This window comes from Streptopelia decaocto (genome assembly GCF_964273445.1).
Source record: "Streptopelia decaocto genome assembly, chromosome: 4".
NCBI classification, from domain to species: Eukaryota; Metazoa; Chordata; class Aves; order Columbiformes; family Columbidae; genus Streptopelia; species Streptopelia decaocto.
The window spans coordinates 31,465,050-31,484,998 of NC_138658.1; the positions used below are offsets into that span (position 1 = coordinate 31,465,050).

General features: G+C 36.8%; 1 protein-coding gene across 2 annotated transcripts in view; it reads left to right on the forward strand.

Moving 5' to 3' along the window:
- Positions 1 to 19,949, forward strand: part of FHIP1A (FHF complex subunit HOOK interacting protein 1A) — a 91,589-nt gene that overhangs the window by 50,071 nt on the left and 21,569 nt on the right. For both annotated transcript variants that reach the window (XM_082051956.1, XM_082051955.1), the window contains exons 4-7: positions 1,972 to 2,187; positions 3,568 to 4,194; positions 9,046 to 9,204; positions 11,475 to 11,561. In XM_082051956.1, coding sequence (XP_081908082.1) covers positions 2,086 to 2,187; positions 3,568 to 4,194; positions 9,046 to 9,204; positions 11,475 to 11,561 — 975 coding nt within the window. In that variant the 5' untranslated portion in view covers positions 1,972 to 2,085. The remainder of the gene's footprint in view (positions 1 to 1,971; positions 2,188 to 3,567; positions 4,195 to 9,045; positions 9,205 to 11,474; positions 11,562 to 19,949) is intronic.

Genomic DNA, 19,949 nt, shown 5'->3' on the forward strand with positions numbered 1-19,949 from the left:
GGCAGGTGAGAAGTGCGAGTGGAGTTGTGGCCAAGTGGTAGAGATACTTTGGCAATATTTTATAAGGGATTACTTTATAAGGGATTCTGTTTCTAGCATTGACTGATTCTCGTGAGCTAATTCTCACTGGTCTTGCACAAATGTTCTCCAGTGCGTCTGGTTCCATGTGGTTTATTATCTGGGAAGTAACTGGTATGGAGTGCCAGCTGTGTTCTGGAAGTACCGTTGCCCAAACAGATAAACTGTCCAGGATTTATGCTGGTTTGTCCACACATGGAAATATTATCTGCAAAAAGGATGAGCTAGATTGTGTTAATTGTTTTCCATGAGAGTGTTTAGAAAATGCATCTTATGTGCTGTAAGGAGCATGGGTTGGGATGGAACGGGGAGACCCTGATCATGCAGTTTAATCTTATTGAATCTTAAGCATGTGAATATACACATATAGAGACAAAGGAATGCATAACCATCTTTTGCTTTTTGCTTGCTTCAGAAATCTTGAAGTTGTGCCTTGTGTATTTTGGACATCTTGAAAGTGGCAAAAGTCACTGCTACTTTTGAGACAGACTCTGTGCTTTGCTACGCTAACAGCTCCAAGACTACAAGCAGAGCACGTGTGCAGGGAGCAGAGATGTCCACTGTAGAGAAAAGATTTTTATCTTTTATAGTATACACAGACAAATACATACTGTACTGGCAAATAATTGCTATATGGACTGTGGCAACTTATGATACAATAACTTCCTTATGTATTTCACTAAGCCAGTGGATGTCCAGGGGCCCTGAGATCCTAATGAAGACTGAAGAAAAGGAGAGCACTTCAAAATGCAATCTCGAATTAAAATAAAAATCTACCATGATTTACAAGAGATGTCAGAACTTGTAGTGCATTTTTTGTCTTCCTAAACTCTTTATATGTTGGTATTTTGGTGTTGTGGTGGTGGTTGTTTTGATTTTTGGGTTTTTTTGGTGGTTTGTGGTGTTTTTTTTCTTGTTGTTTTATTTGGGGTTCTTTGTTTTGGGGGCTTTTTATGCGTTTGAGGATTTTTGTGTTTGATTTTTTTGGGTGGTTGGTTGGTTTGGTTTTTTGTATGGCCCGAAACCGAATTAACATTACCTGTGCCCAGTATTTTTAAATTAAAAGCCTAGTTGGTTTGCAGAAAGGAGAATAAAAATGTAAAGCCCATGGAGACAAAAATAAAGGGGACTATCTGACTTAGATATTGGTGCTTGAGGAAATAATATGTTCTCTTAAGCCACTCAAGTATCTTGAAGATATGTCTTTGTTTCATTTTAACTTTCCCCTGCAGGTGTGCAACTACTTTGGTACTCAGATATCGAAGATATTGAATAATGAATGAAAATAATCTTTCAGTGTTTGGTCTTATTCTCATAGTCCTTCAATATGGCATCTCAATTTATTTCACTTTGGATACATGAAGGTTTTATCTTTCATATTGTTTGGTTTTGGTTACTTTGCTGTTGATACAGGTGCAACCTTCTACTTGCATATGGTGTTCTACAGATGTTTTCAACTGTTTATTATATGCTTTCTGACTGAAAGCTGTAAGTATTTGTAATTAGATCTATTAATGAGAATATGGTTTCAAAAATATAGAAGTAACCAGTACTTTTTTTTACCTGTATAGCCTACGCAACATTAGTTACTAAGCAATGCTGAAAAGAGACATGCTCAGATGGCAAAAAATGCCATAATGAAAAGCTACAAATATAGTGACATATGTATAAAATATTTACAGCATGAGCTTCTGTTATGCTTATTTATTTCAGCAGCACCTTAATTCAGTCAGTGATCTCAAAATTCAAGCAAAAAAAAATCCTATCCTTAAACTGAATTAAGAGAAAAAAGGTTTTAGTATTCTCTTTAAGTATGTTCTTTTTTGTTATACACTAATTTGATGTTCATAGGTATGTGTGTGTCTTATTTTGTTTGGTTTTATTTTTAAACAGATTTCTGTGGATACCAATGCTCACAACATGATGCTTGGACATCTGTAGCCAACTACAGGATTTTCAAAAGAAATCCAGCATGGCCTAGTTTGCTCGACCTTTGGAAAATTTATAATGTCCTCTGGAACTGGTATCAGCAAAAATCGGCAGGTTCCGAGCCTGCAGGGTGTTGACCCAGAAACATGCATGATAGTGTTTAGAACACACTGGGCACAGGTAATGTTAATTAGTTTTATTGGTTTGAAGTAGGCTATGTTAATTGGAATTTGCTTCATTCTTTCTTTTGGGAAAATCCTGAATTGCTCAGGAAGGTCTTTCGTGCAGAATGTAGTAAATGACATTGAAACTTTTTAAGAGACAGAGGTAATTGACCTTTTAAGGTGTGGTTGGGCTTTACTAATCACACTTTGAACTCCAGATTTGTATCTAAAAGGGAAGTGGTAGGACATGGTAATTTCTTGTGGAAGGCCTAGATCATGTTAATGGATTTCCTGATGATTCACTGTGACTTGGACCTTGTTGCAAACTTCTGTGCTTCCTTTCCTTGTGCTGAGAGAGGCTTGCCTAACTTTTGTAAAGTATGTTAGATGCATGGTGCAACGGTGTATGCCGTGTTACTATGAATAGATGTAGATCATGCACTTCAGCATATTCTAAAAATTGTTTGCATGTTATTAGGATTATAATTGCTTTTGGGTAAAGATGTTTTGCTTTGAGTACCATAATATAACATCTTATTTGCTGCAGTAATATGTAAAAATAAAGGTTTATGTAAAAATGGTTTCTGTGCTGCTGCTTTTGCTGCTTTTCTGCTATCCTGAGAAGCAGTGCTATTTCCAGTGTCAGAGGAGCCATCGTTCAAGAGACACCTTTCATCTCTTAATTCTAGCGATGCTGTCATGATAGGGAAGCTGCTGTTCCTTCGTGGTTTTGTGGCAATTATCCTCCACAAGAGCACCAGACAGGGGTTGTTGACAGACAAGGAGGTTCACTGATTGTATGCAGAACAGAATTTCATCCAGGGGTATAAGTGCTGCAATGACAATTGTTACTAAATCCTAAATCGATATTGAATATTGCAAGAGTATCTGGGCATCAGTGGCTATTTGGTATCATATAAGATATGGCAAGCAAAGATCAGCTCTGTGGGCTTCTGTCACTCTTACTACTGCAAGTCATCTCATGGTATTGATACTCTTGAGCACAGTTACTCTGGCTGAAGAACAGGCCCTTTGATTTCAGTCCTCTGTGCCAAATAAACGTATTTCAAAGATCATTGAAACTCAGTTTCTGAAGGCCTAAGGGAACTTAGTTTATCTGTACTTCAGAGAACCCCAAGTCTTCAGCAATGGGACAAGTGGCAAACTTAGGTGCTTATAAAAGCAAACAAAAACATTATGTTTTGGCCTCATATGTGCCAAATGTGAAACTTCTAAATTTAGAAAGCTTGACAGACTAAAACTACAAGCATAAAAAGAGCTTGGGCATTCTGTGTTAAGAATTTTGATTTTTTTTTTTTTCTCCCCCTTATAAGACTAAGTGCATATTTTTTAAAAAATGCATTCAAATAACTGATATGCCTTTGTTTGTCTTTAGGTTCTGAAAATCTTAGAGAAGCATGATCCTTTGAAAAACACTCAGGCAAAGTATGGAGCAATTTCACTCGATGAGGCCAGCACTGTTCAGAATTATGTGGAGCACATGCTTTTCTTATTAATTGAGGAGCGAGCAAAGGATGCCTCAATGGGGCCTATTCTGGAGTTCGTGGTCTCCGAAAACATAATGGAGAAGCTTTTTCTTTGGAGCCTACGGAGAGGGTTCACCGATGAGACAAAAATTGAGCAACTGAAAATGTATGAAATGCTAGTAACTCAGTCTCATCAGCCTTTGCTGCACCACAAGCCCATCCTGAAGCCTTTGATGATGTTGCTGAGCTCCTGCTCAGGAACAGCCACTCCAACAGTGGAAACGGAGTTGGTCGTCCTCTTGAACCAGCTCTGCTCTATAATAGCCAAAGATCCCTCCATTTTAGAACTGTTTTTCCACACCAGTGAGGACCAAGGAGCTGCCAATTTCCTCATATTTTCCCTGCTGATTCCCTTCATCCATCGAGAAGGAACAGTAGGCCAACAGGCCCGTGATGCGCTGCTTTTCATAATGTCTCTTTCTGCAGAAAACAACCTTGTTGCAAACCACATAGCAGAGAACACCTATTTTTGCCCAGTAAGTTTTTGTTGGTTTGCTTGATCTTCAATGCTAAACTGTCTCCCTTGTGTTCTTCTCAGGCTTTTCTGTCATTTTTGATAAAGATGTGTTGTAACACATTTGTTTCTGTGAACAGCTATTTCACAAATTGTACTGCTGTTTAAGCCAGCTCTACTGCCAAATGCAGCCTTGCTCCTTGTTTCCATAGCAGTGTCTTGTGCTTTTGGGCCAGGAGAAGTGTTTTTGCAGTCACAGTAGATTAAACTGGGAAACTGATAGAAGTTATAGGAGAACGTGGTGGGAGGGAAACCAGCTCTGCCTCATTGTGAGGCCTCTGGGAGATTCTGGGGGTGACTCTGGGAGTGAGAAATAGGAACAAGGTGTTTGGAGGCTGCTGTTTCTGGTGGCAGTGCCGGCTTAGGCAGCCTGTGCTTGCCACACTATAGCAACAGTTCAGCAGTTCAAAAAATCAGTGTGAAAACAATGTAAGTATTACAGGAATGTAATGTATTTGCATTATATAAGGGAGACTTGCTCTTTGTCACAGAATCGGCTGTTTCTATGGCCATTTCAGGCAAACCACCATCTTGCCGTGTTGCAGTCTGTTACAAAACTTGGTAGTAGTGTTGTTCTGTTAGATCTGGCAAATCAATCGTAGTACATGGATAGAAAACCTTTGCTGTTAAACAAGTAAACAATCTAATTTAACAAACAAAGCTGCCTTACTGCAGTTTTAAAGCTAAAGCGGAATGGCCATGACAATACCTGCTTCTTCATGCCTTAGCAGAAAAATCAGTTTGAGATCGTCAATGGATGGGTTCAAAACCAAATATAATTCTGTAGAAAAGTTGCTCTTGTGTGCCGGCTCTTGGACTGATTCTTTTACCTTCTGCATAGCTTGCATTTTAGTTTAATAAATGCCAGAAAAATGAAGTGCAGAGAAGCCTTACATAGCTGCTAAAACAGAGAGCTTTAGAGCAGAGAGCACTAGAATCCCTGCCTTAAGCATTAGTGCATGACAGGTACTCCAGGTGTAGGTTGCCATTTATTCTGAAATTGCTACGTCCTTTGAGCAGGAGGGCAGAGCCAGGTTTACAGGCTGGAGTTCCAAACCAAAATCTCTAAATGATTCGTTTGTAAGCTGTAAATATTGCATTGAATTTTTTGTGCTGAGAGACTATATTTGACCTTGGTTAATAGACACTGCTAAATAATATGAACTTTATTCTCAAGCTGTCCCTGAGACATACCATTATTGGATCCATGCTATAACTTACGTAATTACATCTTCCAATTAATTAAAGAAAAAAAGGCAGCCTTTTTACAGTGACAATAAAAGCCAGCTATATTAACCTTCAAACAGCAGGGAGCCATGACTGACAATCCTTCTAATTAGGAAGGCTTCTTGACAAAATGTGCTAAAATCAGACTTTTCTGAACAGTAATGAGACTGACCTAAGTCTATAATAACACTAATGCAATGTCATAGCTCAGTAGCCCAAAGTATTTTTTTAATTTCAGTGTGATGTGCTGAAGGAACAGGTTTTGTTCTGGTGGAAGACTGTAGGTGTCAGTGACGTTGCTGTGTATCACTCAAATTAGTGCAGATGTTGCCTCAGCTGCTCTTGAAAACATCTGGTGCTGTCCTGGGCTGACAGGAGCAGCATTTGGGGGCACTGTGGTGAGGCCCTCTCTGGTTCTGGGGCTGACTTGTTTGTTAGTATTTTGGTTTTCTTTACCGTGCCTTACTGCATAGTATAGACATGCCCTGGGATGGGGCCTGGCCGTAAATCTCAGCTGCCTTATATGCCTAAATCAGTGTTAGATCTGTGCCAGAGTGAATCTGGAGGCTTTTCTGATTCTAGTTTTTGAGCTAAATTTAGTTACCAGCTTTTTAAAACAAGATTGTCCATGGTATTCAAACCATACGTGAGTAAACTATAAAGAAGGGAACAGGCTGCAGTAAGATACATACCTAACAAATATTTTTAACACAGAATATTTAGACAAATTATTTGGCAAAGTTTTCTGATTTTGCAGAGAATTTTCTGCCATATCTTTTTATGATGTTTTGACCTGAAAGTTTTCTGAATCTGATTGAAGATATTGTCTGTTCTGCATTATAGTAAGAAAACAATGTTTTTAAGTAATTTAGAGCAGGATAACATCTCAAAGTCTCTCCATAAAACTTTCTAAATACTTCACAGCTTAGGAACGCAAGTATTAAAGCAGGAGGCAGAATAGCTCTGTAATGTCCTTGAAAAGCTGAGGCTGCACGAAGAGGGAGGAAGGGGAATTATTAAAGGGAAGGAATTGGCCAGATAGCAACTGATTATATATTAACAACATATTTTAATTGTATAAGGTATCTAGGATTACAAATCACATAGTCAGTGTCTTCTGTGAGTCAAGAGAAAGTAAATAAATCAAGGAGACTGGTTTGCAGAGAGACTCAGGATTCTATGGTGAGAAAGAAACTGGAGATACTTGCAAAAGTAGGTGGGCATGTAGGGTTGACTTGACAAAAGTTTGGAGGCTGTTACCCAGGACATTGCCCTGGGTAAAAAAAAAAAAAAATAAGACCAATTTTGCCCTTCCAGGATGTGAATTCATTAATTTCTTTCCCTTTCATTTATTTTTCATCGGTGTTTATCATTTTACTGATTAAAACTCCACTATGTAGTCTATATATGTACATTATTTTATGTGCCTGCTTATAGAATGTAAAGAGCTCTATTAGTAATTTCAAATGATAATCTTGTTTATACCATATACTTCTATGAAAATTTTCAAATGTTTTTTACCTAAAGAGATGAAATTGCTTCCAGAGGCTACTCTGTTTCAGTGTTTTAGAAACACAATTTCACATAGAGCCATTTGTGTTGTACATCATAGAAAAATAAGAGCTTTTTAGACTTTACAGATTTTAGCAGCTAAATCTGTCACTTCCTACTTCAGTAAGTCAGACAAACTAAAGAATTTTCCGCTTCAAGACATTTCTAAAAGGAGCAGTGAACTCACATTTAACCAGAGAGTAGTATGTTTTGCTCAGGGTCGGTTTCTTGTGCTTAAGGACTAAACTTCCATATGAAGGAGAAATGTGGATATTACACAGCTCTGAAAATCAGATTCCTTACTGATCAGGGTAAGTACACATTTATGAATAGCAAGTACATTTTAAGCAGACAATGGAAAATCAAGTGTACATTAATTTACAGGTTGTAACACCAAAGAAACTCAAATTCTTTCTTCAGAGTTTTTTCCTTCCTAGAATAATTTGAAACCTGGGTTTGTGAGTGTGTGTTTATGTATGTGTGTTACTTATATGTAGTTCTGTAGGCCTAGTAGGATCTTCTTAACATTTTGCTTGAAGCTCTTCTAGTGTGTGAGAGAGAAAAAAACAAAAAATATTCTGGTTATGGAAGGATGTGATTGTACAAATAAAGGTTTGCTCCATGGCTTTAGCTTCTTAATTTTTTTTTAACATATCTCCAGCATCTTTCTTTATATATCTGTATGTGTAGAAAAATGTAGCACAGTGTGCTAAAGCAGTGAATTTTCCACAGTATTTCCCCACTTTAATATTTGTGTTAATTATGTATGCCAGAAAAAAATCCATCTTCATAATTATGTGATTTAGGAATGGAAGGCATTCAGAAAGACAGTCTTTGTCTGACTGGATGAGTTAGCAATTATAATTGGTTATGCCTGCGTATGATCAAAACCTGAATCCCCTTCAGTGCACTCCTGATCTTTGACCTGAACATTGTCAACTGTTTGTTTTCTAATAGATAAACCAGTTGTGTTTCATCTGAGCTTTGACTGTCTAGCTCTCTAGATGCTAAGTAGCCCTTTGTAGAAAGAGGAACAATTCTTACAAGAGTCTGTTAAATGAAAACGAAATAAATTTCCATCAGGCTGAGTCTTTAATGATCCTCTTAAAATGACAATCATCTTAAAAATTATCCTGAAGTTGTATAGAATCTTGTCAGAAGGATAAGAGTTGTAAACAATATTTAGAAGTTTCCAGCTTCAATAATAATTAAAAACTTGGTCTGAAACTACTGATATTCCAGATATGTTCAGTAAAATTTAAAAAACCTTTTTGGAAATACATTTTAAAAATTGTAACTAAAAATAAAATCTTGTGCTTCAGTGATGTATTCTATATAAATCATCCGTAAGCCTTAATATTGCTGGAAACAGTGCCTCTAAGGTAAGTTATTTCAGGCCATTTTATTTCTTCCCTTCCTCCTTCCAAATAAATAAGACAGGAAAATGAGAAATTACAAACAGAATATTTTTTTAAGTGGATTCAGCTGAGTTCAAGTGCCTAGCAATGAAAATCAACATTTATCTGTGGTCTGCATGTGGCTGAACTTTTCTTTTTTTTTTTTTTTGAAAGGGGCACTTCCCCCTCCATTTCTAATGTTTCATATTTCTGAGTGAAATCAGTTCATAAGGCATGTGTAAGCAGTAACATCCGAATTCCCATTGAAAGACAAGCTGTAGACATACGATAGTGCTGGCTGCTTCTGGAAGGGACTGAAGGAAAGTGTAAATGATTTTACAAGAATTTCAAAAGAAAACAGAACTTCAGATTTTAAAAAATAAAAAAAAAAAAAGGGAACCTGCTTTTTCCCATCACTTGCTCCTAAATACCAGCCCTTGAATGAAGGATATTATATGGAAGGCTCTTTAAAGTATTCATGTCTCTCTGCCACAAGACTCAAAAGGAAATTAAATTAATCTCAACACTCTCTTCTCTCTTTTGTTACTAAACTAGTAAGAGAAACAATTTGTGGTGTTGCCATTCAGGCAGATGGACAGTTGGAAAGTCAGCATTTCTTTTCTGTTTTTTCAATACAGGTGCTAGCAACAGGACTCAGTGGCCTCTATTCATCTTTGCCTACAAAGCTGGAAGAACGAGGAGAGGAGTGGCACTGCCTGCTGAAAGATGACTGGCTCTTGTCACCAGCCCTTGTACAATTCATGAATTCCCTTGAATTTTGCAATGCTGTGATACAGGTAATGGAGCAGAGTTGGCCTGTCCTTTTGAAGTAGTAGGTTTTTATATATTCTGCAGAAGTTTGTAAAGTACAGAGTTTATTTACTTCTAACGGCATGGACTTTCAAAGTTACACTAAAAGAAGTTGCTTATAAAATGAATGCTTTGTGCTGTTTGTCCTTGTTATAAGGGTGAATTGACACGTTTTTGGTTTTCAGGGGACGAATGTTTCAAATGAAAGCAGTAGAATTGTGTGGCACCTTGATATTTCATTATGTAATTGGAAGGATTTTCTGTTTTGTTTGTTTGTTTGTTTTTTAAGTTGATTGCATTTTAACACCACTGTTGATACTAAAAGAAAATTGAATGCCTTTACACATGGAAAATGTAGCCTTTATATATTTAAGCACTGAAAAACATTTCTGTCTCTGTCTAATCTCTCGTAAGAGTGTACAAAATAAAATAGCCTAGTTTACCTGTTCGTGCATACTGCATTAAAAAAAAGCTTTTCAATCAGAATTTAGGTATCTTCCAGGAAATATGAATTAATTTTAGACTGACTTGTTTTGAATCAACTCTCTCTTCTTACTGATTATTTCTTGATTAGATTTTCCTGGCTTTGATTCCTTAGTATTTTTTTTCTCTGATCTAGACATAAAATGAGATTTTTGTCTTTTTGTATTCTTAATATATTGTTCATAGGGATAGAAAATCCTATAGAACCTTTGTCCAGTATTTTATTAAACATGATATAAATTCTACAGAAACTATGGATTTTAATGTTATTTCAAGAAATGTGCTGAATAGGATTGAAAATTTAGTCACACTTACTGCTAACTAAAAGATATGTTTTAGTGAGATGTGTGTGAAATACAGTAAGGCAACTGATTGACTATTAAAGCATTGAACAAGCAAAAATAGTAGTAACCGTCATTCTTTAAGTGCAGTGTACAAGATTTTTAACATGCATGTTTAAAAATGAAGATGAGATAATATTCATTTTGGTGTCTAACCAGAATTTTTCTACAGACCTGTGTTTGCAGAAGGGCTCATATTTGGCACCTTTTTTTTTATAAAAAGAAAAAAAAAAAAAATATATATATATATATAAAGGTTATTGCAGACAAGTTAAAGAAGAACATATTATTTCAAAACCATCTTTCAAATAAATACAGTTGTGAAGGATCTTCAGCTGACATGCAGAAAGAGCGGGTTCTGGTGACTGCTTGATTGTGTCTTTATGGTCTGCCTTCAGCTGAATTGAAAGCTCAATTACTGTAGGAATTTTTTCTCTGTGCATGGGTTTTTGTGGTGTGGCTGCTTCTTTGTTGACCCAAAAACTTTGGTCATAGATTAAAAAGGACAGTGTAACCAAGATGTCTTGCCATTTACTATTTTTGAATTGGATCACAGCACAGTAAGGGAAAACCTTTTTTTCTCCCCCTTTCTAAAATAAAGGGTTAGAAATTAAAGGAAGTCTGGGAAGAATTGTGAGTGGGAGAATGTATTTGTGACCACATGTAGGCTGTGACATTCCAGTCTCAATGTGAACTTCAAGCAGAATATATTATTTTGAAATGCTTCTGAATGGATTTTTTTTTTTTTTTTTTTTTGCTTTTATCAAATTTCTTTTAAATGCATGAATTGATAATGTTTTCTTTGTGGAAAAAAAAATATGAATGCTTCATTATAAAAATAGATTTTTGGCTTCTAACCAGAGTTCATTTTTTAAAGCTCCCAAAGTATTGAATGAGTAATGTAGGTTTTGTTTTCACTTCTGTTTGTTTTACAGTGGCTGGGAGAAGGGCCTGTGAAGTATGTTCTTACTCTTTAGCTAGAGAGCACTTTGGTTTGCCTACTCTTGAACATAGGAGAGCAGATGTTCTGTTTTTACTTCTTGTAAGAGGACAAGTTAACAATGGCAAATCCACCTTCAAATGACCCTGACGAGGTTGCAGGAGCTAAATTTAGCGTCTCAAATCTTCCTTTGATGCAGAGTATACATGCTCTTCTGTCCATTGATTCATCTTTGTCAGCATGCAGGGAGATTGAAAAGCCCTGTTCTCTAAATTTGGCCAGTTTGCTGTCAGTAAATGTAGCTTGTGTGTTTCTTTGAAGAAGAAAAAATCTTTAAGAACCTGAATCATAGCAAATGCTGGCAAGAAGGAGAAATGAACATGTTGCATTAAATGGGAAAGGGTTTTGGTAGTGAGTAGTAGTAGTCTGTGGCCTGTCTTGTTTTAAATCTCACTGAAACTGTTCTGTGTCTTTCTCTCTCCCACCGTCTTAGGTGGCCCATCCCTTGATACGTCACCAGCTTGTGAATTACATTTACAATGGATTTTTGGTGCCAGTAATGGCTCCTGCACTCCATAAGGTCAGTGGTGTATGCATGAATGACAAAATAATAAGGGGCGAAAGCATTATGGATGATCTCTGTGGAAGGCTACTATTAAATGTGCTGTCAGTAGTCACTTCCATATGATTCAATAAGTTTCTAGGCAAACTTTCCATCTTTTCATTCCATACTTTCTATTTAGACTGTACAGACTATTAAACAAGATAAAGGTATTTCTGAAAACATTTTAAATTCTTAAGTGAAATGAAGAACCAAGATATTTTTGTTGCGCTAGGGTGACTTAACATCAAAAAAGCAGTGACCTTTTAGGCAACATTTCATTATGGCAAACGTGTTTCCATGAGGATTTTTTTTTAATCCAAATATTTTCCTAAAGGAAAATGCTTACAAGTCAAAAAATATTGCACTGATTTTAGCAAAGTTGGTATTGTTTTGTACTTCCTTATCACAGTTGTAGAGCTATTTTCATAAAATGGAGAAGAAATGGAGTTTGGTATCAATTTTCCAATGTATTAGGGTGTTATTTATGTTGCTTTGAAGAAAAAAAAAAATATCCGTTTTTCTTTGAATTTTAGGGGTTCTCTTTTGCAAAATATGCCACTGGTATTGGTGAATTTCTTTACTCTGCTTTCTAGTCTAGGACTTGTCTTGGCAGTGCACACAAGTCTTCATGGTAAGCAGTCACTTACTAATAAAGTAATAAGCAGTATAGGTTTTTCCTCAATGATTTGACAGACCTCAAACATTTGGGAACTTGGCAAGAAAATTCGGCTGCGATCCAGATCAAGGCTGTAGTTGTCATTAAGATCACCTCCTTACCTGCAAATTGTTTTTTCTGTTTCTGTATCTTGACTTAATCCCTTACCAAGCCTGGGAATTAGAAGTGAAAAGCTTTAAGTCAAGGTTATGGATAACAAGGGAGATATCAGAACGTAGCTGTGGCATTCTGGTTTTAGTGTGAGTACTGTTTTTACCTCCAAAGTACTTAAGATGAATTTAGGTTGTTTTGAATACTCCCATGCTGCTGAGTGTCATTCTTGGTTAGTTAAATCTGCTACCCCCTGTTGGGTTGATTATTTCCCTGTTGATGTTACTCAAATTATTCAAAGCGTGCTGTTCTGATTACTTTTTTTTCATGTGATGGAAATTTTGTTGGACCTCATTTATGTAGTCTGAAATTGGGTGAAATCATATTTCTCTTGGAAATGGAGATGTTCAGTACTAACACACGTGAGTTTCAAGCCTAGAACTTTAACATTCTGTTTGGTGCCATGTGCTCCCAGTAAAAAACTTTTCCTTGATTAGCATTAAGTTTGACTTTTTGATCTTTAAAAATGTACTTATGTATGGAAACTTCAAACACATTTAATGGAGAAGATGGATTGCACCACCTAGTGGATCTAATACAAGGCTCTCACGTATGTGAGACCAAACCTCCAGAGCAAAAGGAAACAATAGAGGCACATTTGACATCTTCAGTCTTTCTGTGCTGTGCCCCACATTAATTTAACAGAAAACAAATATTTTACATCTTTGCTTTTGGGACAGATGACTGTGCACCGAAACAGATAATTAGGCTGTAACAGCTTTTTCATACATTGAAGTACTTTCTAGTTGCCACTGAAAACATTAATGGTAAGTTAAGAAGTAGGTTTTCAAAACTGTAGTGTCCATTTGGGGGCTTACCTTTAGGTTAAGAAAAGCTCGTGAAAGACCAAAGTGAGAGAGAGGCCCAATGTACCATGATGGGTTTTAAAACATAAGTTCTTTCATTGAACACCATACCAAATGGATCTTGATTTTTCTTTTAAACTCAATCAAGTTGGTTTGGTATCCCAAATTCTATTTGTAGCTGAAATTTTTGGTTTCTATCCAGTCATTCAGTTTGAATTGTTCCGACTTGTTCTGGCTTATGAGTTCAAATACAATGAATAATGGAGCATGGCATAAATACCTGATTAAGAAGACAGATATGTGGAAGGTTAAAGGGAGGGGGAGATAAGAAGATAAAATTATTGGTCCATCTTCCTAAGGTGTTCCATAAATCTTATTTATTGAATTTCACTGGTATGAAACAGCTGCTTGTGATAACTCTTGGTGATAGACATGGAAGGAGTCCAGGCCTCATGTGGCATTCAAGCCTTAATTTGATATCCAATCTGACACCCGTAGTTCTACCTTAATGCAAAAATCAGAAGGGAGATAAGCCTCTGGCTCTGATATTGAATGACTATTGGGTAGGCATACTACTTCAGACCTGTTCTCTCTGTACTATATTCTAGTTTTTCTTCAAGAAGTAATGTTTTGAAGAAAAAATTGTTTTCCAGTCAGTCTCCAGTGTGTACTTGTACCTCGGGTACAGGGCTTTGCATTTGTGTTCTTGAATTTCACGAGGTTCCCATTTGCCTCTTTCTTCAGACTGCCATGATCCCTCTGAATGGCAGCACAGCATCCAGTCTATCAACTACTCTTCCCAGTTTTATAGCATCTACAAATTTGTATGAGGGTGCCCTCCATCTCATCACCTAGGTCATTAAACAATGGTGGCCCCAGCGTAGACCACATATCACTGGCCTCTAACTGGACTTTGCATTGCTGATGACAGCCCTTTGAGTCCAGCCATTCAAGCAGTTTTTGATTCACATCACTGTCCACTTATCCAGTGTATTCTTCATAATTTTGTTTATGAGGACGTTGTTCAAGAGACAGTTTTGAAAGCCTTGCAAAATGCAGAATATTGGCTGCTCTCCATTCATCCATTGAGCCAGCCATCTAATTATAGAAGGCTATCGGCTTGGTCAGGCATGATTTCCCCTCCATAAATCTACTCTGGGTCACTACCTTTTCCTTAATATGTTTGGAAATGGCCTCTAGGAGGTTTTACTCCATTCCCTTCCCAATCTGTAGTTCCCCAAATCGTCCTTCTTGAGAACTGGAGCGACATTTGCTTATTTCAGGTCCTCAGGAGCCTCCTCTGGTAGTCACAACCTTTCAAAAACCAAGAATGACCTCAACAGTGGGGGATGCAGGCCCATAGACTCATATATGTCCAGTTTGTTTAAATATTCTGTAACCCGATCCCCCTCCTCTAAGGGTAGGTCTTCCTTGCTCCAGGAAGACTTTTGTCTTAGGAACCTGGGATTACTGAAGGCAAATCTTGCCAGTAAAGACTAAGGTGAGGAAGGCATTGAGTGCTGTGTCTTTTTCCACGTATTTTGTCACCAAGACCCCTTCCCCCTGCAGCAGTGGGCATGCATTTTTCATAGTCTTCTTTTTGCAGTCGAAGCCCTCTTGACTCCACCTTTTCCTAACTCCAGCTTTTCTAATCCTTTCCCTGCACACTTATTCAGTTTTTCCATGTTCCTCCTGGGTCACCTGTTCCTGCTTCCATCCCTTCCTTTTTATATTTCAGTTTTATTAGGAGCTCCTGGTTCATCCTTGCAGACCTTCTGTCTCCTTTCTTCTCAATGTAAAACATCGGACTATCAAACAAAACTTTTGGTAAAAGTAGCATCAGAGTTTCAGAAAGTAGAATTTCAGTAAAAGTAGTTAAGAATTTCTGTATGTGATCCAGAGCTTTGAGATAATGTACATGTGTGATCTTGAAATGTCTGTAACTATGTAGTAAGCTCTGCCCTTTTTTTTTTTTAACTTTTGCAGATTGTCTCCCTATACATACTTACTAGATGCACAGTTCTATGAATGAAAAAGTACTAGAATGTTGAGGAGAGAGGTGTCAGGTGGTGGGGAGACAAACATATTTTCCTTGGTGCGATTGTTACGGTTTTATCTGGGGAAGGTAGTATGGAGTTAAAAAAGAATTTGCTAGTTCAGGTTTTTTCCAGTTATTTTTCTAAATATAGCATGTTCTTGTAGCCTTATGTACACATAGGCTGTCCTGGTCAGTTGTCGCTTAGTGTGGGTTATCCCACCTGCACCTATAATGAGTGACTGACAGGTATGTTCGTGTTGCTTTTTACCAAAGAGTTACCTCCCTTACTTCTGATTTTGAGTTTCTTGAGACGTTGAAAAAAGTGATTCAATGACATTATTCAGGAGGGTTTGTGGAAGGACACAAATTCCTTATTTCCTTATCAATTAAAAGTAGAAGGAATAAAATAATTTGTCCATAAAGTCACAGAGCTGAAGAAAAGGTTCATTAGGTTGTTTTCTTTTTGTAGTAACAATCCGTTAATTCATCTTTTTTTGCCCAAACTGTATTTTACTCTTTCTGGTGTCTGGGATTTGAGAAGATTAAGACTATCTGGCAGAATCTGTTCTTCATTTAAGACTGTCATTTTTTGATGGCATGTCAGTTACAACTTGAAATTATGGAATTCTGTACATTCTTTCCTACATTTTGATACTTAGAAAAAAATACTTGTTAGAAGGTATAATTCTGCTCAGGCACAGAGCCATACTGTTAAATGTCTGTGACATATCTCATTGACTGTTTCCTGCTTCACTTTCAAAACTAATTTTTTGGAGCTCTATGAAAAAAATTAAGGGTTTCTGGGGCCATATTGTACAAGGGTCCAAGTAATCAAATCAGGCTAATTTTCTCTTCAGTTAAAACCTAGTTGAAATCCCAGAGCATATTGCCTTTTTTTAGTCTTGATATATTTTATAGTAGAAAGTGCTTATTTACCTTATTCTTTTAGGTAGTTGCAGCACTTTTGCAGCAATCTGATCAGTTAATTCCTTTTCAGAAGGTCTTTATTATGCATATATTTTGCAGTCAAAACCATGTGTAGATAATTAGGAGCCACACTGTTATATATATAAATATTATGCTATCATTGATACAACTCACATTGGTTATATACATCTCTTTCCTGTAAGTGCATATGATTTAATTTTAATTTGGCATTCGGAGAATTTGGGTGACAACGATGGCTATTCAGAGTATCTTGAGTGTTTATGTAATTTATGTTGTTTCAATTTATTGAAGATAGTGCTAAAAATTTGGTAAATTATATGATAAAAGCAAAATTTTAATGTCTTAGCATTTACTGCTATACGACACGGTATTTAATTGCTAACTGTGATATAATTATTTTTCTACTTGGAAGGCTTGTTTTAATCTGAATAATGCAAAATTGTACCAGCTTTTTAGTGTAAAATATTGCTGTTGGCCAAGCGAGCAGAACTGCTCTGCAGAAGCACTGGCGTGGTCTTGTCAGATAAGCTCTGTCCAATGGACCTCAGTTATATTGCGCACTAACCCATCTAAACAAAACCCACTGACACGGTTTGCTACTGTGATAATTCAGTAATACTTGCTTGATTACACAGTTCAGCTAGGGGGAAATGACCTGTAAATTATACCCCACAGATTAGAGGCAGCGTCTTTATAAATACCCTACAAGACTGTCAGTTCCCATTTGGAAGTAATACCATCTTTCAGCTTACTGAAAAGCGTTTGGACAGCTGCCGGAAAAAGTTTTAAACCAAGTGTTACTGGGAAACTTGGGATAGTCTTATGCTTTGGGGAAGCCCAGCAATAGCTACAAAATTTTACCATATGTTCACAATGTAGCCAATAAAGTTAAGGTGCCTTTTGCTTTTTGTGTCAGACACTTCAGTTGAGCTGAATTTTAACCTGGTATAAACTGAAACAGTTCAGAAACATAAGCTGAGGGAAGCTGAAGCAGTTCTGGTTTTCTGGTTCCCTCAGTGTGCAAATTCCTCTGTCCCTGATCCCCTGTGTCCTCCCTCCCTCTCTTTTTCCAGGACAACTGTTCCTATGGGAGATTGATTGAGGTTAAAACTCACCTTTATTTCCTGGATAGTTTTAATCTGAATCAATTCCCCGAACCAATTCACTGTGCGGTGAAGTGAAGCATGAACCCTTCTGCCAGTAAATGCAGGGGGCAAGAAGCTGAAAATGAAGAGAAAAGAGGAGAGAGTGGGTATGGTTTTTATCAGTGAAGTGGGCTTTTTCAGGTTTAAACTGCTCGTGGATCTGGAGGAAAAGCTCTAATAACATTTATGGTCTCTTCATAGGCAATATGAAATCCTTGTAAGAAAGGGAAATGTGAAGGAAAGGGAGAATCATAATAGCCATATTCCTGTAAGAGGGCATGAAGCTGTAAATTAGAAAATATATTGTGTGGATCCCCAGGGAAAATAGCCAGTAATAAAGAATCAGTGCAATTGGTCTAACGCAGTGAGTGTAATATATTAAACTGAACTTGCAATGACAGTAATTTCTGTCTCTTTGCTATTACTTGGCACAGTGACTTTGTAAAAGCTGGATCTCTTTATAGTGATCCGCCTCACCATCTAATCAGTCATCAGAGGAGGCAAGAAAAGATTTGCTAAAAATTATTACATAATTAGAGAAGGGTAGTATAGAGCTGAAAGTGGCTTTCTGTTTTCAGTAATCTCTAATCAAATATCTGGCTGGCTATGAAGACTCTCCGGTAGTCCTTTTTGCAGCAGATTACATTTTTAAAAGGATCCATAACAACTGATCATTATATAGAAAAACACGTGGATGAAGTTTGTAAATGTTTGTTTAGACAGACACTTGAAATTTATAGGTATAGTGAAAAAAATTTCTAACAACTTTTAATTGTTACAACTGTAGATAATGAAAATAGAAACCATAGAATACTGGTCTGATTAATGCAATGGATATGGATTTTTCTCATTTTTCATTTTTAGTCCCCCATTTTTATCTCAGGAGCGGAGATATCCTTGGCCTTTAGCATTAGTAGAAGGGAAATAATGCAGGGGATACTGCTGGTGGGTTTTTATTTTTATTTATTTTTTAAAAAATTTATTTTGATTTTATTATTAGTGGGGGATCTTGACACTGCTGAAATATCTTTATCAAAAACATAACATGAAATTTACTTAACAAAGGGGTTTTCTAGAAAACTACCATGTCTTAGTTTTCTTCATCTCCCTTTGTTATGGTAATTTTCTTGATATTTGATCAGAGGTGAAAAATTTTCAAGTTAAATATCAGATTTATGGATTTGTGGAAGTTTTGAGTTGTTTTTTTATCATCCTGTCAAATATGTTAAATTCTGAAGGCTAGCTAAAAGCTTATTTGGACAAATTATACTGTAATCAATGTTTACAATGATATAAAGATTTTGTAGGCTGCCTCAGGATTTGACTGTAGTGGATATGCTTGACATGGGTAGTAATGTTTTGTTCTCTGGGAACATTTGGGTTTTTTTGTTGTTTACCTAAGTACCGATTTGAATTTATAAGAAAGGATTTCCCTACTTTTCCAAAATCTGTCTCACGAGGCATTAGTTTAAGAAGACACAACCAGCAGGTAGTCTGAATGAAGCTTAATATCACACCTTTGAGATCTTCAGTAATAACTGCACAAATTGAATGAGTCTCACTTTCAACACTCAATGTATTATGTATAACACGATCTTTAGAAAAGGTTTACCGAGTTAAAAGGTTTTTTGCCAAGGCTGAATTTTGCGTAGTGTAACAGATTTCTCCAATGCCCTTCTCTAGTTAATTGCAAAAAAAGTGGGTTCTCTAGAGGCTCATTCAGAGCAGACTAATGTATCCCACTGAGTAAAAGGAAAATGAGCCTCATGGAGCTAAAATTAGCCTTTTTGAATACTTCTCTAGGTGCCTCAAATCTGCAGAAGTTAGAAAATGGCAAAAGGGAGAAGCAAACCCACAATGCAAGGTGGCAAAATAAGATATAATTGTAAAAGCACAGATGTCTGCTTGCCAGGTTAATTGATCTTTTTTTCTAAGCTGCATACGTGGCTTTCAATTCAAATGCCAAAAAAGACTATTTCTGTTGGATTTCCTCATGTGAGGAAGCAGAAGGATGGACTCTGTGCTGGTTGGTATGGACGAGTTGTGCTCAAAGGCGCACTGAGAGAGCACTGGAACTTACAGAACACAATAGCATTAAAATAGCTTGTACAGCATTAACTTGCTTGTTTCGAGTGTTGCACAACAAGCTGTGAAATAGTTGGAAGGTGTGTTGTGGATAAGGCGGTGTGTTTTCATTGAAAAAACAAAAACTTTTACAAATCCATTTAAATCTTGACAAAACTTAGTATCCTTACATCAGAAAATAGTTAAGTAGATTCAGCAAGTTCTTTCCCAAGAAGAGCTAAAAATCAAGTGTCATGTGGCACCCTGCACAGAAAAACCTCAATTCAAACAATTAAGATTTACCAAGGTTATAAGTAACTCCTTTGTGAACTGTTTGGGCTTCATTAATCATTAGTTGCTGCTTCTAGCTCAGTTTAGTGGTATCAGTAAAGTGCTGGCTATGGTAAATGCAAGTTCTTTTTTTGTGTAGTCCTGTAGCTATTAGGAACACTGAACTTGCTCTCAGAATTGAACATTTATTTTCTAAAATATTCTCTAGCTGGCTTTCTTCTGTGCTTTGTTTCATTCATGATACAC